We start from the raw sequence: 21232 nt of genomic DNA on the forward strand, positions 1-21232 counted from the left end.
TTTTGATTTGTGGAGAAGTTGTTTTAGTTTGTTCTTTAAGAATTTGGGATTTTTAATAAGTATTTTGATCAGTTTCATTTTGTCAGTTTTCAGAACGAATTTAGGAGGAAATTAATTGCTTTGCCTATGATATTTGGGAAGAGTGTTTAGTGTCTTGTCCTTTTGGAGCAAGGCATAAAAATTGGAAGATATATCACCTGGGTGTTAAATTTATGTTGTTGCTGTGAAACTTTTAGCAAGAGACGAGCCTATAGCAGGGAAGGGAGAAACATGAAATTCTGTCCAATCAGCGGAGGCTTATTAGAGTAGGACAGCTGTATTCTTTGCAGATTCCTTCTTCAGGAAAAAAACGAAAAACAAAAAAAAACCAAACCAGCCCAGAACGGAAGTTCATTTAGAAGCTTAAAAATGCAGATTAGTGTTGTCCCTGATAGAAGTAGTCTTTTTTTTTTCTTTTTTCTTTTTTTTTCCTTCTTTTTTTTTTAAAATATATTTTAACTTGATTGTATGCTAGTTTTTCAGATGTATTCTCATGTAGTGTGAAGGATGGATCATTTCGTAGGGGTGAGGAGTCAAAGCTGTATTGTGAAGCACTTAAATACTGCTTTGGAAAGCATAATGAAAAAGGTAGAAGGTTATGGAAGGAGAAAAGGATGGCTTATTGTGAAATGAAATGTCACTCTGGAGAACCGACTTCTGCCAAAATTTCTACTTAATTGTAGACTAGTCAGCTGACCGTAGAACAATGGTTTCAGTAGTAATATATTTCTGATTTTTTGGGCAACCAGCTTCAGAAACCTGGTTTTGTTTGTATAAATGATTAATATTCTTCAGTGCTGCTCAAATCCATGGGCACCTCCCTCTAAGCATGGCAAAATCCTTACCAGATACCATGCATTCTTGAAAAAAATTGGACACCGCAAGCACAGGAGTATTTGGGGCTTAAATTTTATATATATATATATGATAGGGGAATAATCCTGCTTGCCCCAAGGCCTTTATGGGTGGGACACAAATATAAGCCAATTTACATGTTCTATGTGTCTAGTATGACACCTTTTGTAAGGTAAGTGTGAAAAGTTGTATTGATGAGCCAGCCAAACAGTCAGAACTGTAATTATGTTCACTGAATACTGGAGAAGGTATAATAAAGGAGTTGAAGACAGTATTGTAATTTATATACACATAAAAGCTGTGCTGAATTTGTATAGGTGTTTTTAAATTCCATTATTTCTGGACTGTTGCTGATTTAGATGTAATAATATGTAAAGACATTCAACCAGTGAGTTTTAGCATCTTAATTTCACTGTTAGGGTTACTGGTCCATTTCTTCTGATTTCAGACTCTCAGATGAAGCTTGATATTCAAATGCTGTATTACGTGTTTTGGGCTATTTGTATATTTTTCCAAAAATCTGGAAGACAAGTATGAACTTAAAATCACAGGGCAAACAATATTTCTAGATTATTTTATCTGGCATCAGTTTTGACTTCTAAATAGATTTTAAGATGCTTTTTTTGCTAGAAATCAGACTTCCAATGAACTAAAAAAAGCGGTACTATTTTTGATCCTAAAAATGTTTCACATTTATACCCACAAATTTTTCATTTATCAAAATGGATCATTTCCCTGTGAAAATTTAGCAATTTTTTCTGTATGCTAAGTATACACATTGCCATGGCAGAAAAGTGGGAAGTAATAGGCATCAGTAGCTGGAAACCTGAAGGTGAAATACTTCTTCCAAAATTTCAAAGCAGCAGAGTAGATACCTGTGCTCTGGTGCCTTTGATTTCAGATAGTTAAATCCTAATTTTGTGAGATCCTCCACATACAGTGCAGTCTTCTTCTGAAAGTATGGAGGAGAGGGACAAGTTAGTGGTTGATATTTGGCTATATAACTTACTGACAGACTAATATGATCAAGCTTTATGCCCTTTAAGATTGAGATACAAAGCGTTCTTTGATACAGGATACCAAATCTGGTTATTTAAAAAAAGACAAAAGAAAAAAAAATCTTTCAAAAGAATAACTTCATGGGCAAAGCCCCAAAGCCTTTTATGTAGTTGTGTTCACCAGCCTTCATACAGGGAAAGAAACTACCTTGCTACTTTGAATTTTTATGGTCTTATAATTGTGGACAGTACTTCAGTCATGTTGAGTAGGCACTGTGTTTGATTAAACCCCAGGTGAAATCAGTGGGAAGCTTTCTTTTTTCATGCTTTTTTTTTTGCCTTTTTTTTTTTTAATGTGCTTGGTATTAGACTACAGATAAAATGTAAGGTAAATTGTTTCATAACCTACATGTAGATGTCAGCAAAACTTTGACACAAACATTCTTGAAGGTCTGAGTTGAACTGGATTTGCTTAACTGAGAACTGGTAATATCTTGATACAGATGAGAGACTACAGTCATCATTACCTCTCAATTCATCTCTAGGAAATGAGAACATTAAAATGTTATTATATGTTAAATATATTTAATAGCACTTTTGGCTTCATTGCATACATATTCATTGTTTTCACTGACATGTTAATTCACTTGATTGTAAGGATTTTTTAAGGACTTTAAATACACTAATGTGGAGGTCTAGCACTGGAAATACAAGATTGGAGCAGCATATGTCTTGATAATTCATCAAATTCAGTTTTTTTTCAAATTGTAGGACATTTTATTAGTTTGTGTTGTGCTTCCCTTTGAGGCTGCTTTAAGCAGGTGCTGATATAGTTGAAAATACAGCTCTGGCTCAACCATATGTGGATTTATTTGTTGGTTTAATACTTGATGGTGAATTGCAGTAGTGAACCTTATAACTAATTCGACTTTAATTTGTGTAAAATGAAATACTTAGAAATAAATTATGTTGCATTAAACATTTTAACTTTTGGTTAAAAAAATACTTTCACAAAGCATGAAACAAGTTCAAAGGAGAAGACAAATTTAGTGATGAGAATAGCTAGCAAAATAGAATTACTTAAAAAAAATACTTAAAGAGAGATTACTTTAAAAAAAGTCTCACAGTCAACTGAAGATGTTTTGGGGAAGGGAGTGGATGTCAGTGCTTCATACTGTCAATTTGTAGTGTTGCTCCCATACATCAAATGGATGAGTTCTGTATTACTAAATCCACGTTTGTATCATTGGCTCTAGAATAACTGATGTCTTAGTGAGCTGGTTTTTGAACTGTGCCTTTTTATTTTTTTTAAGCCTCATGTAATATTTTTGAGTGCATGGTGGTCTTGCAGTGGAAAACAGGAAAACAAAGCTACACAAGGCACATTGGAGGACACTAAAACAGCACTGATTAAAATGTATAGATTACTTGCATGGCAATCAGCTCAATTTCATTCCTCTCGCTTTTGCAGGTAATACTCCAGTAGTTACAGGCTAGTGACTTGCTGACAACAAGTTGATGAAAAACGTCTAGTAAAAAAAGCTAAGGCTGTACTCACTGGATAAACTGAAACACTTCAGAGAATTCTGAAGTCTCTTTCAGTGTATCTGTAGTTGAAGATGCGTCATCATATCATCAGAATCATAGTGAAACAAATTTGGCTTTTGAAAAACCTGTAGAGTAGGGAAGAAATGGTAATCTAAGTTTATGCAAAATTGTTGGATTTGCAAATTAAGGTCATAAACTGTGTTGAAACTATTGAATTCTTGTTTAAGAAACTGGTATAATATGCTGAATTATGCTGTTATAGTCCTTATAGTCTCAAAGTCTGTTTCAGAAGGGTTGTATGTCAGTGTCTGTTTACATTCTGAACTAGAAATCCTCTAGACTATTGTATGAACTCATAGCAAAACATTTTGCTGACTTAAAATCAGGGGTTTATGGGCTTTCTGAAAAAATAATGCTCTTAACAAGAGATCTGATGGAAGGCAGGCTGGTAGTCTGAATCAGTGAGGGAACTGAACTCTTTGTATGAGGTTGCTGACTACAAAACTGTGGCATGTATCTGATCATTTAAATCTGTCTGTCTGCAAAGTAAATACGAGTACAAAACTGCTCAACTGTAGAACTGATTAATAAGACTTGCAGAAAAATCTGATTGTGTTTGAATGCCAAAATGTTTGGGGTTTGGGGGGGTTTGTTGTTTTTGTTGGTTTTTTTTTTTTTTTTAAGTTCCCTTACAAAAGGCTGGGCTAGATAATAAAATATAAGTGAAATTGTCAATAAATAAAAAGTAATGCATGTGCAGAAGGGCAATGACAACCTCCAAAAGTATACATGCACATTTGTATGCACTTAATTAACTGTTACTCCTGAGGAAAAAGGCATAAGAATTATCTTGAGGAGTTCTCCAAAACTAGCTTGCCATTCAGCATTTTGAAAGAGGAAAGAAGGGGTTTGAATTATGGGGAGGGGACAACACCAAAACAAAATAGAAAACATCACACCTTTGTATATATCAATGGTATACTTGCATCTTGAATGCTGCAGTTTTAGTGTTTCCTCTCCAAAACATACTGTAGGATCAGAGTAGTTACAGGATGGCAGTGAGTATAGTAAGGGTATTTCCCGGCAAACAGCCTCAGTGCAAGGACGGAGTAAATGAATCAGATTGCCTTAGTTTGGAAAGCATGTAATTCATGTAAGATAAGAAAGAGATCTATAAATCATGAATTATGAGGGGAAGAAAATATTGAATGATTTCTTTCAGTCTTTCTCATACTAAAAAAAAAAATAGGGGGCCCCCAATGAACTTGTGGTGCTTTAAAACAGCCTGCAAATAAAGGAAAAACAATTGAATTCTTACTGAACACACGTTACATGCTCTATGGCAATAATTTTGACAGTTTACTATGGACACTCAGTATATATGTGTTCCAGAAAAAGACAGACCCATCAGTGGCTGTTTAACAATGATTCAGATTAGCCATCAACTCAGGAAGCCTCTAAACCATTTAGTAACAGAAGTTGGGAGTTATCAATATATCCATACCTTGGGTCTTAATGTTTTTTTTTCTCCAACTGCTAGTAGTAATTACAGTTGGAAGCGAGGGCCAGGACAGCCTTGGATCTGATCTAAGATTAGGGTATTGGGGGAAGCGGTGCAAAAAGATGCAGAGTCAGAGCATCCATTCAAAGAGGCATCTTGACAAAACTCTGAAAGGATGTTAAACATGCAGAAAATAATAAATTTTGTGTCCTTGCAAGGATCAGAGTAAAGGAGGGTGAAAACTGGGGATGCATGATTTTTTTCTTTTGCAGTGTTGGAGGTAGGGAGGGAGAAGGAAAGAAGGAAGAGACTTTGATGTAATGTTGTGCAGGCTGTGGAGAGCGAGGAGGGGGGCTTAAGGTCCTCACAGACAGAAAAACTTCATCATGAGAGTGTAAATTTTTCAAGTCTGTGTTTACCTGAATCTGTAAATAGTTTGAATTCTAGTACTTTTTTCCATAGTGCTCTGAAAAAAATTTTGTAAGCTTTCATGATATTTGTTGACTTTATACTATATTTGTCTAATGCTTGTGTCCTTATTATTTTCCTTTTTTCAGTGTATTTGTGTATAAAAATTGTCAGCCGTATTTTGATGAATTCTTGATGGACGCACTTAAAATTTTGTCTATTGTATATATTAAGGTTTTTTTAACTGAAGACTTAAAAATCCTTCAAATCCTTTTCACCCATAAGCAGAAACTAGAATGTCCGGAAACACTCAAGCCCATTTGCTTTAACACTCGAGCTCACTTGCTTAAACAAAGTTTTCAAAAAACTAGTAGAATATGTCATATTAAAAAAATATATATTCTTTTAAAAAAAATGAAGCTTTCTTTTTGAAGGTGAATTTTTTCTGGCCTGAAGCTCAGTCCATGAAGCTGAAATGTAAATAAAGCTTTTATGATATACACATGGATAAATAAGGAAGGCATAACTCTGGGTGCACAATTTAGCCTTAATTCTGTCAATTACCAGTATAAAATACCTTAACTTAGTAGTTTTAATGCTCCTTTATGTACACTTCTATGTGTCTGGGGAAAAAGACAGTTGAATAATCCCAGTCATTCCTCTTACTCTTGCCATAACCTTAATCTTCTATGATTTTCCTCTTCTGAATACCTAAGTTTTCAGCATTATCCATAGTTCTGGAAAAAACATTCACCACTGCACTTTGTAGTACAATGCCATTATTGTTCAGTCTTCTTTCTGTATGTCCTAACATCTTGTTTGCTTTTTAGTTTGTTACTTTGTTTGCAGTCTTTATCTTTATTGAATTGTGTATGTTGTTCTCCTGTATTTTGATTAAGATAATCGAAACCCCTGTAGTTTGTATTACTAGTCCCAGTCTCCAGATATTTTAAGGAATCTAGACCACCCAATCTCAGTTAGTTTGTATGTATTAACATTAAAGCCCATGTCAGTATTCATTAGGATAAAACTGGTAAATCTGTAAAGCCCTTTTTACAGCTGAGTGCTTTCAATTAATATATTTGGGGCTGTACATACGGGTTTATAACTTATTTTGGGAAGTACTGCTGGGTTTGTGTTACCAGCTGGGAGCATAGGTAAATTAAAACCTGTAAGACTAATTTTGAGAAATCCCTGAATGGATGATGAAGCTGGAATGCATGCTTTCTGCTTACTATACCCAGCAGGCTGTGGTTGGAATGGGTTGTTTGGCCTCTTGGAATGTGTCAGAAGTAAGGTAGCTGTGTGTTTGAGCTGAAACACTCCTTTATGTATGAAGCTGCTTCCTTTCTGTATATTGCCTCTGCAATCTGTAGTGCTACCTCAACTTACTTTTTTTTTGTTCTTTTAATTAACCGACTTACTGTTGTTAGATCTCATGGTTTTCTCCTTTGTTGCCTATTACAAGACTGTCTAGGGGAAGGATAACAAAGGGAGCTGGGCAGATGTGACAGATCCCTGCCTAAGCTATAATGTGACCTGGCCCAAGTCTATTTCTGTCAGTCTTGTCCATTCTTGTCCCAGCAGTCTTCAGAAAGAACCTGGAAAGTATTAAAGACCCTTGAGGTCTATTTATTTAGATGTATACTACATACAACTTAAGAAAATCCTATAGTTGCAGGCCTGTTTCTCATACCTTCTCACAATAAACTTACTTTACTCCTTCAAAGCTCAACAACAATCTGTGAACTTTTCCAGAAGAATGATTCCCGTAGAAGAGTCTTGCTTCTCTGATTCATTCTTACTTGAGCATAGGCTAGATTAGGCACCTCCTTTCAGTTCTGTTTCCTCTGAAGAACTAATTTGTTTTCCTTCAGAAACATATCCATATGGTGTAAAAATGTGTTCTTTTATGTTCTGTTACTCTGAAGAAGTAGCTGATAGAAATAGATGTTTACATGTTGTGTTGAAGTTGATGGCTTCTGCTGTTTCTTCCTCTTCTTGTTTGCTTTCTGACAACCACTTTTGTGAAAGCTGCCATAATTTTCTTATTTTGAAGCATTATCTGAAATAAAGCTTGCAAAACATGAAGGTCTTCAAAAGCGAGTTTCATTGTCAGGGGAAAAAAAATCTTAGCTGGTTTGGCCATGAGGCTTGGATTCTTCTGAAAGAGAATATAATTTTTTTAGTAAGACTAGCTGGAATGTTTTTTTTGAGAAAGTGATTACTAGAAGAGAAACTATAGATTTGGCTGTGTGATCTGGCTGTGAGATGAGAGGTTTGTCTGTTAGACCACACTTTCTGCAGAACATTGAGTCCAAATGAGGAACTTCCAGATGAGAAAGTAAATTTGAGAAAGTGTTAGGGAACTGAAAAGCCTTTTAGGTTAGAAAAACCCTCAATTATATCAGAGTTTCTTAATTTTTAACTAAAATAAATTTTTACTGAATCAAAAAATAGATACATATGTTTAAAAGAAATGTCAATTAGATGACAGCAGTTCTTAGTTTTTCTTTCCTCACTCTGTCCATTTCAATTCTTTGGTGCTTTCTCTTAGTCACATCTGACATGGACATCAGTAATTTAAAAAATATGTTTCTGTTTAGTCTATAAAATGACCTGTGCTCTTTTATGGACTATAAAAACAAAAGATGCTCGCATCATAAAGGTGTGCGGTGAGCAAAATGAAGCATAAACATGTTATGCGTGCATTGCAAACAGTAATGGAATGCAGAAGCACGTAAGAGCTTACTTTAATTCTGTAATGAGAGTTACTGTTTTAGATCAAGCTGAGTAATTAGTGAAGAGAATATAGAAAACAAAGTCTTCAAAACTCATGAGCCTCTTCATGTTGCTAGTTAATGGTCCACATACATTTCCCTTTTCCTTTTTAAATTCTTAGCTAAGGTAAACGGAGACAGTGGTCACTTCCACTGTGAAGGTGGTGTAGGTGAGAAGGAGAGCTGCTGTATATTCTTCATAAGCTGCGACCTCCAGAGGCAGGTTCCCTGTCTTTCTTCCCCAGCTCTTCTCCCTATTACAGCTGTGGTCTTCCCTTAGTTAAACTACCATTTTTTTTCATGGGCTTACATTCTAGTTCCTATGGTAACATTGTCATGGTTTAACCCTAGCCAGCAACTAATAGATAAAGACAGCTTAATAGGTAAAGCAAAAGCCATGCACGCAAGCAAAGCAAAACAAGGAATTCACTCAGCACTTCCCATCGGCAGGCAGGTGTTCAGCCATCTCCAGGAAAGCAGGGCTCCATCACGCATAATGGTTACTTGGGAAGACAAACACCATCACTCTGAACATTCCCACCTTCCCCCAGCTTTATATAATGAGTATGCTGTCATATGGTCTGGAATATCCCTGTGGTCAGTTGGGGTCAGCTGTCCCAGCTGTGTTTCCTCCCAAATTCTTGTGCCTCCCCAGCCTGCTTGCTGGTGGGGTGGTGTGAGAAGCAGAAGAGGCCTTGACTCTGTGTAAGCACTGCTCAACAGTAACTGAAACCTCCTCAAATTATCAACACTGTTTTCAGCACAGATCCAAAAGGTAGTACTATCCCAGCTACTATGTAGAAAATTAACTCTATCCCAGCCAAAACCAGCACAAACATTAAAGATTTTCTATTTTCTATGTAAATGCACCCAAATTATATTACTTATATGAAATCACAATTTTCAGTTTATGTTTGTATATATTTGCTGTAGTGGCACTTTACTGGACTGGGCCGTAGTGCTCAGACAGCCATTTGTCAAAGGGGACCATGTATATTTTACCAGTGTGTCTCAGTTGTTCATCCCTGTTTTCCTCTGGTGGTTGTCTGTCCTGCTCTGAAAGGATGACAAGCTTAAATTTCATTAATAACTGGGAGATTATAATAATTTTCTAGATTGCACTTGAAAACTGATAATTCTTCTCTCAAGTGACTGGTGATTGTCAGTATTTACAATCACAGTATGGCTATCTTTTCCATGTTTCCCCAGAGTGTGCCAGGTACATGGCCAAAAGTGGCTGTTTGCATGGACTCTGTCTTTTAGTTTGTCACAGTTATTTGGTCTTGATTATAAAGAATGACAGTAATTACTTTTGGAAATGTTGCTAGCAGTATTTTCTTTTACATTGATTTTTTTAATAACTCCATTTTTCTTTGTTACATTTCTTGATGGAGAAATTGAATCAGGTGGAGTGCACTGGCTGGATGGGAAAAGATTGCTTTTCCCACAGGGAGCACTGGAGGACATTCAGGTCAATGGAGAGGCTCTCAGAGGCCACAGGGTGTGTATGTCAGGCAAGCCCAGGAAAGTAAGCTTGGGCAGGAACACTGCAAGCCTGCTGGGAGAAGCAGAGAGCAGCAGACAGCTAGACCCCAGAGACTGCAACTTCCAAGGTACTAAAGGGGACTTAAAGTTTGCTGCCACTCAGAAAGTCATTGACCTAATAGAAACAAAGCTGGGAAGCAAGCATCTGTCTTCAAGGATGCAGTGCAGACTGGGTTTATTGAATACCTTTCTGGAGTCTCCTTCTGACAAGTCTGCTTTGCCCAAAATTAGATCCTCTCATGAAGTGAAACATTAGAGCAACTCGATTGCTTTCCTTCTCCCTTACATGAGAATATCTCTGGCTGCTCTAGGTAAAAGACTACCTATGTAATACACAATGCCAAGCATGCTGATAGATAGTTAACTTCCCTGCAGTTTTTTTGATCCATTTGACACCTGCTGCCCCATGAATGTTCTGAGATGCCTTCTGCTGGCAGCAAGTGGCAGCAAGTGGTCACACTGTTATCCTGAACTTAACTAGACTATCCAAAGAGTTACAAAGACCTCTGTGGCTAAGGACTGTTACTCCAGGAATCAGCCTGGGATCCTGGATCTTCTGAGCATTTGCAGCTCTTGCTTGTTTTTGTACTTTCTCATTCTGAATTTGTCACCCTGAACCTCAGTTGCCTCTGGCTGGCATAGCTGTTAAATGGTTGTTGGAACAAGCAACGTACTCTGGTCCAACAGCTTCGAATGTGAAGGGAACAAGCTTTTCAGTTTAAGGTTCATCCTCAGCTTGTAGCTAGCCACCTTTCTCAAGGAAGCAGCTGGAGTTTTTCACCTGTCAAAGACTGTTCCCCACTGGCACCAAGATTCTCTCTTCACCTGTTGAATGGACGTTCCCTTTGAAACAATGAGAGCCTCCTCCCTTGTGGTTTAATTCCAGCTGGCAACAGAGCACCACCGAACTGCTCGCTTAATCCCACTCAGTGGAATGGGGAGAGAACCAGAAGGCTAAAGGTGAGAAAACTCATGGGTTGAGTTAAAGACAGTCTAATAGGTAAAGCAAAAACCGTGCGCGCAAGCAAAACAAAACAAGGAATTCATTCACCACTTCCCATTGGCAGGCAGGTGTTCAGCCATCTCCAGGAAAGCAGGGCTCCATCGCACATAACAGTTACTTGGGAAGACAAATGCTATCGCTCCGAACGTCACCCCTTCCTTCTTCTTCCCCCTGCTTTTATTGCTGAGCATGATGTCATATGGTATGGAATATCCTTTTGGTCAGTTGGGGTCAGCTGTCCCAGCCGTGTCCTCTCCAAACTTCTTGTGCCCCCCCAGCCTGCTCGCTGGTGGGGTGGTGTGAGAAGCAGAAAAGGCCCTGAGTCTGTGTAAGCATTGCTTAACAATAACTAAAACATCCCAGAATTATCAACACTGTTTTCAGCATGGATCCAAAACCAGCACATCCCTCCATCATTTCATGGCTTCAGAGCCAGAAAGTTAACATAGTGTGCGTGTCCCTTATCCAAGCTGCAGAATGCAGAGTTCAAACATGAACATTAGATGTACCTTGGTCTTTTGATTGTACTACAAGACACTTCAAGAAGAATCTTCATCTGTTCATGTTTATGGTCAATAATTCTAAGGGTTCGACTTTCTTGCTAGATAATGAAGCTGTGTAGGTATAGGCTATAAGACTGCTAAGCATCAGGGCAGGTCAGCTCAAGCAGCATTAGGCAATTGCTTCAGTCCTGTATATCTTTCTGGGGCTCCTTTCAGACTTTTGTTAAGCCTGCCACTGTTGCTGCATGCCACTGTTTCTGCAGCCTTAAGGCATGGTGTTGGTCTGTTCTTGTTCACGCAACTACTTGAGGACCTTCATCCAGACAGTAGACATTTGTGGAGTATGCTGCTTGCAGATGAATAAAGGCAAGGGGAAGGTATGCATCAGTAACTGTACCAGGTTGAACTGGTCCATCCTCATAAATGTTCACAATCCCATCTTCTTCCTTGTTCCTCCAGTTTCTAAAGCTTTTCAGGTTCATGACCATCTGCTTATGGTTGCACATACTATGCATACTTGTATGGGTATTGCTAAAGCAAAGTCTTCTTGGGTTTTCTGTGCCTTGCTGTATGAATACCCTCAGTGTCAGTGATGGCACGGATGACATACTTGGGATTGCAGTTAATGAAAAAGTGCTTCCCTTTTTTGTTACTTGTAAATACTTGCTCCACGGAACAAAGATACAATTGTATTATGCCGTCATAAATCTCTTTAGCTTGCACCATATGTGAATAATGTTTTGGCAGGCAAAACTTGATGAAGAAATGTTACTTCGAGGCTTCTTACTCTCTTAGAAATGATGCCTAACAAGAATGTTACTCACATTACTCAGTGATCCTGTGTAAATTCCAGTATCAAATTACCTCATCTTTACCAAGGAATAGAAAAGGAAGACTTTTAACTGTATTGTTTTTTATCCTGCTTCTCAAAGGAACTTGCTGTTTCAGAGTTCTGCGTAAGTGGAAAGCATTAACTTCACCCGTCATCATTCACTGGTATATACATACAGTTTGACATTTATTTGGAAACTCTTGTCTGTCCACTCATAAGCGTTCCCTGTGGGAATCATGGTACATATGTGCTCCATTGAATTACATGTTATAACCTATCTAGTGAAATTATTACTCTTATCATTTGTCCACATTTTTATTTTGCCTGTTGCCTTTCTAAGGGTTTTAGAAATACATAAGTATATTAAAATACCTTATTAAACTAGTTTAAACATTTCTCAAGAAATGCACAATTACTTAGAGGGTGTCTATATATTTTTACTTATAAAACTTATCCTTCTAAGAGATGGGATGAGTGGATATGCAGAGGTAGATCCTGAACAGTCACTTAAAAACCTATTGTTTCCAGTTCAACTATAGAGTTTGAGACCAAATTGAAGCTTTGTGAAATCAAGATTGATATCTGAGCCATTAGAACTTCAGGTTAAAATATCTGGGGACATATAAGATTATGAGCACTTTTGGTTTGGGGGGTTTTGTCTATACCAGTGAGGTTTCTTCCTGACTGAGGTAAATGAAAAATATTCAGAATTAAGGCTTTGGTGTTACAGGAGCAGGCTTAAATATTTAATTACTTAGACATATAGTCTGTTGTGTATAGTGGGACTTAAAGAGTGTGTAAAAATTTCAAGTTTTGGGAGAGCATACTATATTTTTATTAATTTTTAAAAGAAACTCCAAATCTTTTACTTGCTTCAGATAGTTCAAGATAATTACCTTGATCTTGGCAATGAAAAGATATTTGAACTCCCAGGCACTAGGAAAATATGTTTTTAAAAGTCATCTATAACAAAGAAAAAACTACTAAAATGGTGGTGATCACTTACCACTACCCCAAGACATCTCTGTTTCTAGCTTTGTTCTGACTGAAAAGCATTCATTTACTTCAAAATGAAATATTTCAAGCTGGAAGAAAGCCTGGATGAAGCATGCTTGTTATCTGAAGGTGATAAGATATTTAACAAAAACATGCTGAGAAATCAAATTTACATTTCAGTTTTTGTGCTTCCAGAAAGAATAGTAATGAAACCATGGATGTACTTTTTCAACAGAAGGGAGCTCTTCAATGAGTTTTTTTCTGTTGAATGGAAGCCATGGTGATTTGCTGGTAGTTTTCTCTCCTTTTTGTTTTTCTTTCTTTCTTAACCACCTTGAAACTCGTTGCTGTTGGCAAAATAGCAACAATTAATTTTGTTGTTAATTATGGACTGATTTATTTTCAGATCTCGATAGAGAATGACTACCTAGGCCCCAGAAGAATTGAGAGTCTGCAAAAAGAAGATGCTGATTGGCAGAGAAAAGCCCACATGGCTGTGCTTTCTATTCAAGATCTTACAGTTAAATACTTTGAAATAACAGCTAAAACACAGAAAGGTAGTTATTTTCTACTATCCTATCCATCAAATAAAAGATCTTTAAAAATTTATTTAATGTTTGCCATGTTCTGTATTGTACTGTTACTTATTTTTTTCATCAATCCTCCATGCAGAAAATGCAGTTGTCATTCCCATTTTTTTTTCTTCTGTGTCTATTCGAATCTTTTACCAATAAGCTTTTTCAGAATAGCAACAGAAGTGAGCAGAATAGAAATTTTAGATAAAAGTTTCACAATGACTTTCTCAATGTGATTGTATTAGCTGCATTGTACATTTGCAAAGGATTTAGGAAGCATAGAGTCTGTGATGGATTCTGTCTTCTGTACTGGATATGGCAGACCACCATAGTAAGTGTTTATTACCTTTCAATTCATTTCCTTTTCCTGTCTCCCCTGCCTTTCAGTGATTTTTTGTTTTTTTCATAGCTCTAAATATTAAGCAACAGCTCAGTTTGACTACTTAGTGAAAGCTGCTCTGTTAATCAGAAATCTTCATGGATATAACCTTGGCATTTCTATGCTTGAAGAATGCAGCAGTTTTACTAAAGAGTTGGTGCAGTAAAACCAGGTCATATGACTTGCCATGTACATCTGCACTCTCATCCTTGTACCATTTTAACTTAAATAATCAGTTTATTAGGTCAAACACACCCGAGGATGTGGGTTCATGTCACTTCATTTCGTTTGACTGTGGGCTACTACTGACAGGGTTTATGTCCCACTGTCTTCCCTGCTTGGCTGCGGGTTGCTGTTTCTTTCTTTGCCTTGGTGATAGTCATTGTGCAACCAGATAAATGAGCCATACCCCTGGGAGAAAATATTTTTGGATGGCTAGGTTTCTTGTCATCTCCCTGCATGACTGCTAGATGTGCCTCAAGAGAAGCAGTCACTGCAAAATGATTCCTTTCGGTGACAACCCATGTTAAGGATAACATGAAACTCCACCATTTTGAAAAAGTGACTAAACCAGTCAAGCATGTTGGAATGAATTTAATTAGAGCAAATTCTAAATGTATTTAATCAGTTCGGTTCCTTTTCCAGTATGACAAAGGCAGCTAATAAAATACCCAGTTAGTTGATGAAGAATGTGTATTTACAGTTATTTATTTTTGTTTTGTTCACATGCTTTTTTTATGTACAGCAGTTAAGATTGTGGGGAAAAACACTGGGAAATGAAATGCCTGGAGACTGTTTACAACCATAGAACTTTGGTAGACAGGTTGTTTGCCCGTTTTGTTATGTTTTGGGTTTTTTTGGCCTCCTGCTGATCACAGTGTGGTCTTACATACCAAAACACTAACAGATGGCAGAGGAAAAACACATGAGAACATATATTTTTTATTACCTAACAACTGCATGTAATATCTTTTAGCACCTGGGGACTGAATGCCTCCCCTTTGATTGTGTGGCCTCCGTGGTTTTTGCTTTGCAAAGCTAAGTGTACAGTATCATGTGATTGTTCTATATATTAAAAATGGTGAAAATCTCATGTGTGTCAGCTTAGATGTTGCCTGGAGCTCAAGAGCAGAAAATCTGAATCAGGCAAGGGACTTGTGCTACTCTGAAGTCTTCATGAAAAGATTCTCATTCGCCTCTGCGTATTAAGATCAGATTATAATTTGTTTACTTATTTTGAAGTGATTTGTGAAGCAACCAGCATTTTGAGTGAAAAGATAGATGTTATTTAAATTTAATTCAGTATTCTTACAGAATTGTACTTGAGATCAAGCTGAAATTTTTATTTTAAATTATAATTTTTTTCAATCTGCAGATTTGTTTAAACTTACGACTGCACTATAGAAGTTATTAAGGGAAACTGGAGACTTTAGTAGCTGATAATTTGTGCTTTCAGAAGCAGGGAAAATTTGGGATGCAGTTTAAGACCACGTGGTAGCATTAATGAGATATTTTTATTAAGTCAAGAATTCTGAACCATTGGTTCAAGTGGTCAGGTACTTTGTATTCAGAATGGTCCTTCTGTGGATAACAAAAATTGGAATTACAATGATAAAACCATCAACAAATACCTAATTGCATGTTTACATGAATCCTAAGAGTACTTACATCCTAGATTTGAACCTTAGTACTCTGTAGAATGACTGCTCCCTGCTAAGAGAATTTTGTATGCTTTTGGGTACAAATGTGTGCATTGTCTCAGCAGTAGAATCACTAGTGACCTGAAGAGTAGATGGTAAGCTATCTGCCTTTTCTTCCCTTCTGTAGCTGTGTATGATCGAATGCGAGCAGACCAGAAAAAATTTGGTAAGGCAGCATGGGCAGCAGCAGTGGAACGTATGGAAAAGCTTCAGTATGCAGTTTCTAAGGAGACTTTGCAGTTGATGCGTGCTAAAGAAATCTGTTTGGAGCAGAAGAAACATGCGCTGAAAGAGGAGGTAATTTTTCATACCAATAAGTAGAAAAATAAACCATGCAGAAAAAAAGCAAACCTTAAAGAGTGTTGATGTACTTAAAACAAAAAACCCCCACACCTGAAAGTCATTATTTTTCAGCTTTTAATAACAAAAGTCTGTATTTAAACTTTTACTACACTCTACCATGTTAGTCAAATGGAGTTGCAATGTAGGTGTGGTGTTTCTTCTGCCACTTATGTTTTCTGTTCACCTTTTCCTGGTTAGTCAGTCAGGATGATAGTTTTTACTGTTAATGTTTACAACTATCCACTGAGATGACTAAAATGAAGAGAAGGAATAGGACAGAAATCTGCTGCTATGTAATCTCCACACTTAAGGCCTCAGAGGCATGACCACCTTTTCAGAGTAGCTCTGATATTCCAGATGGAAGGTGTCTGAACATTAGTAAATATACAGTTGACTAGCCTGTTGTACTGTACTGTCTTTGTCTCTGCTTACCCTAATTATTAAGGCAGTCTTCCAGAGAGGGTTGTGCTAGCTACAGCTTTCCTGAGGAAAGAGTGCATGCATTAAACTGTGTTTAAATGTCTTAGTAGAAAAACCCCACATTTATTGGGTTTTATGACACCTTCTCAAAAGCAGAAACGCTACAAATACTCTTTTAAAATTTGCTATCATACAGATATTTGGTGCTAAGAACTTTCTGTCATACTAATGTTAGTTTACAGTCTATCCAATCAGTTGCTTGTTTTCAGAGTGCTTTTGAAATGTTTCAGCAAAATTTGACTAAACCAGTGGCTCTGTTATGAAAAGGTTATTCAGAGAATTCACGACTTCAGCACTGTATAGATTGGTGGTTCATAACCCTGACAGACTATGTGCCTATTTTAGGAGCTTCTGTAGAAGACAGCTTGATCTGCAAGGAAGACATAGTACATGCAAGACCCAGAGCAAGAAAATAAAAAGTTTGCTCAATTTCAATGCTTTTTAGATTTAGAAAGCCAAGAGTTATCTGGAAACCTGAGTTTATCAGGCTATTGCTATCCTTAGCTAAGAATTGATGAGAGAATCCAGCAGTACTAATTGGAAATATATATTGAATATGTTCACATATTTAGAGCAGCTACACATCGTCTTTTCTGTAGCACATCTTATTTTTCTCCCAGTGGAGACTTTCCATGAATTTTTGTTGAATGAGCTCTCAGTCTGGTAAATGAGCGATTGTTCTGATGTGCAAAAGCATTAGGGGCTGCATAGGAAAAGGAGAGGTTCGTTGCAGTATATAGGGGGATGAAAGGCTCTGAACGAGTTTGGGGCTTTTGGGAACAGAGAAATAATAAACATCTGATGGACATGCATGGACATGGTGCTTTGGGATGGTGTATTACAAGGTAGAGCTCTGGGTCAAAACATGGTGATGGGGAGATATGAGGTCCAACTTCTTTCTGAAACATCTTTTTTTTTTGCTTTGAGAATGTAAAAGCTTTAAGTATGCAAAGTTGGATGTGGCAAACATGACTAGGAATCCCATACTGGAGAAGAAGGGTTGCAGTCTTACCATAAAGAAGATACTTGCAGAACTGAAATACCTTCTCTGGCAAACCATTTAGCTACTGTTTTCTAGGCACAGAAGATGAAAACAGGATGTTCCTTTGAAAAAGACTAAAATGCTCAAGAAACTAATTTATCAGGGTTTGAGTTGAGGATTAAGACAGAAAGAATGACAATTCAGAGCAAAGACCAGATCTGACTGTTTATGAGGACACTGTTGGTGTTCAGCAGGTTGTCTATGGATTTTTGAACATTTAGTCCTGGAAAAGAAAAAAGTTTATAAAACCAGTGGTACATCCTTTTCAAGGGGAAAAGATGTTTCTTTTAGTGTCTGAAATTTTTCTGATTGCCCAGGATACTAATTGTGAGTGATCATCTTAACCTCTTTTTTTTTTTTTATAATATTGTATCCTCTAGTATCATGGCCTGACTGTAATTGACTCCTGATACTTAATTGGTTGGAGTAGTGCTTTTGTTCCACAAGTTGCTAGTTATGAGTGAAAGCCTGCCTTTTATCAGTGGTGAGAGTGCTCCGTGTTTCCCTTAAAATAATTTATAAATTCTTTAAAATGATTTTCTGTTTATTTTGAGGATAAGCTTCCATATTCACACTTAAAGACCTGAGTTTTTTTCTGAATTTTACTCCCTCCTTCTGAGGCTTCTCAGACAGCAACAGTGACAAGTTAAAATAATACTTGAACTAGAGAACAGTCAGGATTCACATGGGGTGGATTGAAACATGACTTTGTATTCCATCTGAACAGTAACAGATTACTTAAAAGGCTGGATAATAGAAAATTTAATAATAGCTATTCATATATATAGCTACGGAAAAGTAATACAATTTTTTACTGTGAACTGCAGGTTAATTACTTTGTAAATGACAGCAAATGAGAATAACTTTATAACCTGGTAGCAATGTGATTGAGCCACCAATGCAACAGGGTGGTACAGCAGCAGATGCTCTCCAGTCTGTCAGATCAGGTATTTCCAGCAAAGGGAGAAGTGTTAGTCTTGCTGTACATCGAGTTGTTAGATTTATTCTACATCTTTCTTACACGCATTTCTGATCACCCAATAAAGATTAGTTCTAACTGGAGTAGTTAGAGGGAGGACTACCACAACGATGCCAGGAATGACGAGTCTGTTCTACAAGAGGAGTTGAAGTTGTTTTGACAAATAAAATGAAGGCTCAGATGATATAAAATTGCTCTCTACAAAAGTACTAAAGGGAATAAATATTAGGCAAGAGCAATGCGTGTTGCAGTTCAGTACTGGCCCAAGAACAAATGGTATTATCTGATTGTGAATACATTGGAAATATGGAAGAAGTTTCCTGGCAGTTAGGAGGGAGTATCTGGAACAGACTTCCAATGGGAGTAACAAATACAGAGTTTTGTGGAAACTTTTTGGTTTAGTTTTTACAAAAGCAGAATAAGAACAACAATAACAACATGGAAATTATTTTAAGAACTCAGTTTATGAAAGCAGTTCATTTTAGATTTGTCTGAAAGCATTCCATGGTGGTGGAAAGCTGGATTTGATGGCCCTCACTTCTGTATTCCATGTTTGCCTATTTTTCTATTAATTTTGTCATCTGTCCCTTTGGTATGTATGTTCATAGTTCTTGTCAGAGGCTTTCTGTTTTAACCCATTAATATCTTTATTAACAGTGTGTGGGTTTACAGGTGATACATTTCTCCCTTAGAACTATTAAGAAACCTAAGTTCCTGCTTAAGTTCTGCACTTTGTTATCAGTGAGACAACAAAGAACATAAGGGACAGAGAGATTAAATTATTTGCCTGAGTTAACGCAAGAGGTTGTGGCATAGCAGGAAATCGAACTCGGATCTCCTCAGTTCTAATTCTTTGTCCAGGTGCAAAATGTTTCTTTCCCGTAACATTCTTGTGTTAAAGTTCTTTGTGTTTCTTTCACTGTGTTGATCAGCCTGAGATCTACCAAGGAGGCAGCAAATTACTAGTAGGGATTGGATAGCAACTTGTAACATTAAGAATTGAACCACTCCTTAAATTATTAACAAAAAATACTGACATTTTCCCAAGAGTGATGATATTGAGTTATCACACATGTATCATATCTCTCATAAAGTTTTAACATAAATGGTTGAAATTAAAGGTTCCCACTTTTCTTTTTCATGAGGGTCTATTATGTAGCTAGGATAGCTGCCTGAGAACCATATAACAATATTAATTTCCCATTTGTGTTGCACCTGAAAACTGAATATAGTGGTGTTGTACCCCTTAAATAGACCAGGTAGCTGGCAGCATCTGTAATATATGCTTGTAGAGCTATGATTCAGTTGTAAGACAGGTCGCTTATCAGGCAGACACCAGTGCAGCTGAGTGAAGTACTGAGCTGCTATAACTTGATAAGCTGATGCTTTTGAAGATGGCTTGAAGATGTCTCTATGCAGTCTTTATACAAAGGCTGTGGGCTTAAATTTGGGAACATCTTTTTTTTTTTTTTTTAAAAAAAAGCGCATAAGTTTCAGTGAATTTCACAGACAAAGCAAAAGTTCTTAATTGTGGTAGAATTTTGAATGACATATCCTTAATGTAAACAAACAAACAAAAACCAAAAGAGACCCCCCCCCCAAAAAAAACCCCACCACGTTTTGTTGCAATGATATATGTTTTTACAGTGAGAAAATCCTTTAGAAATGCCAAAACCCCAGATACCCTGCCTGACCAATGAACATTATCCCTCTTATATAGAAAAACTGGAAGGTTCAAGAGAATCAGTCCTTTTGTCTTGAAAACTAGCCTCTAATTCACTCCAAATATGCCATCATTATGTCATTTACTGTTCTGGTCACAATTAGTAACTTAATATGGATGCAGAGTAACAGAATGGCATAACAAGACTTTCTGGTGTCACACTGGACCAAAACATATAAATTATACATTATCGATTGTAAGATTTATGATATTTACTTAAGGACTTATTGATCCTTTCAAGCTAATAGTTGATAAAAAAAAAATGCATTCAGTAAATATAAAATATAATAGAAGAAATTTTTAAAATAGATGTTACAAGAATTGATTCACAGGTCTTCTATCAATCTTAAATGGAAAGAAGTGTATTGTACAGGACTGTTTTCTTAGTGTTTAATTGAGCTGTGACATCCTTGTCAGTGGATAATGATGCAGGTGCTAAAAGCATACATGCTATAAAAAAAGGGATAGGACAAATTTATGAAGTAAAATCCAGTAAGTCTATTTTGTATAAAAGGTAGCACTGTGGCTTAAGCTGTGCTGCAAGCTGCACTAGAGGCTGGTGAAGCATTTTAGGGGAGGTATCACTGTGCTGCCTACTATGTTTCATCTTCCTGAATATTTGCAGTTAACCTTTGTCTGAAACAGGGTATTTATTTAGTAATATGGATCTTTGGTTTAATTCAGTACAGGTATCTTTCTGGTTTAGTATAGTTATATTTAAACATGTGTGATAAATAAAACCAAGGAAACCCAAATCTGGCTATTAATTACAGATACAGTTTTACGCCTTGAAGAAACCACTGTAATGTAAAAACATACTAGCAAATATTTTTAAAAATGTATAGTTTGCTAGGTCCTGTATTTTTGTTTGGTAGACATCCCTTTTTAATGATAGAACGTCTGTGTCGTGGTTTCAGCCCAGCCGGTAACAAAGGACCACGCAGCCGCTTGCTCACTCCTCCTGCCCCCCTCTGGTGGGATGGGGAGGAGAATCAGAAAGGAGA

At 36.9% G+C, this 21232-nt stretch overlaps 1 protein-coding gene across 1 annotated transcript in view; it reads left to right on the forward strand.

Moving 5' to 3' along the window:
• The window catches only part of JMY (junction mediating and regulatory protein, p53 cofactor), a 64635-nt gene that overhangs the window by 24509 nt on the left and 18894 nt on the right, over positions 1 to 21232 (forward strand). The window contains exons 3-4 of the mRNA XM_010582860.1: positions 13415 to 13565; positions 15790 to 15959. Of these exons, the coding sequence (XP_010581162.1) occupies positions 13415 to 13565; positions 15790 to 15959 (321 nt within the window). The remainder of the gene's footprint in view (positions 1 to 13414; positions 13566 to 15789; positions 15960 to 21232) is intronic.

This window comes from Haliaeetus leucocephalus, unplaced genomic scaffold (assembly GCF_000737465.1).
Source record: "Haliaeetus leucocephalus isolate CR32 unplaced genomic scaffold, Haliaeetus_leucocephalus-4.0 Scaffold849, whole genome shotgun sequence".
Taxonomy (NCBI): domain Eukaryota; kingdom Metazoa; phylum Chordata; class Aves; order Accipitriformes; family Accipitridae; genus Haliaeetus; species Haliaeetus leucocephalus.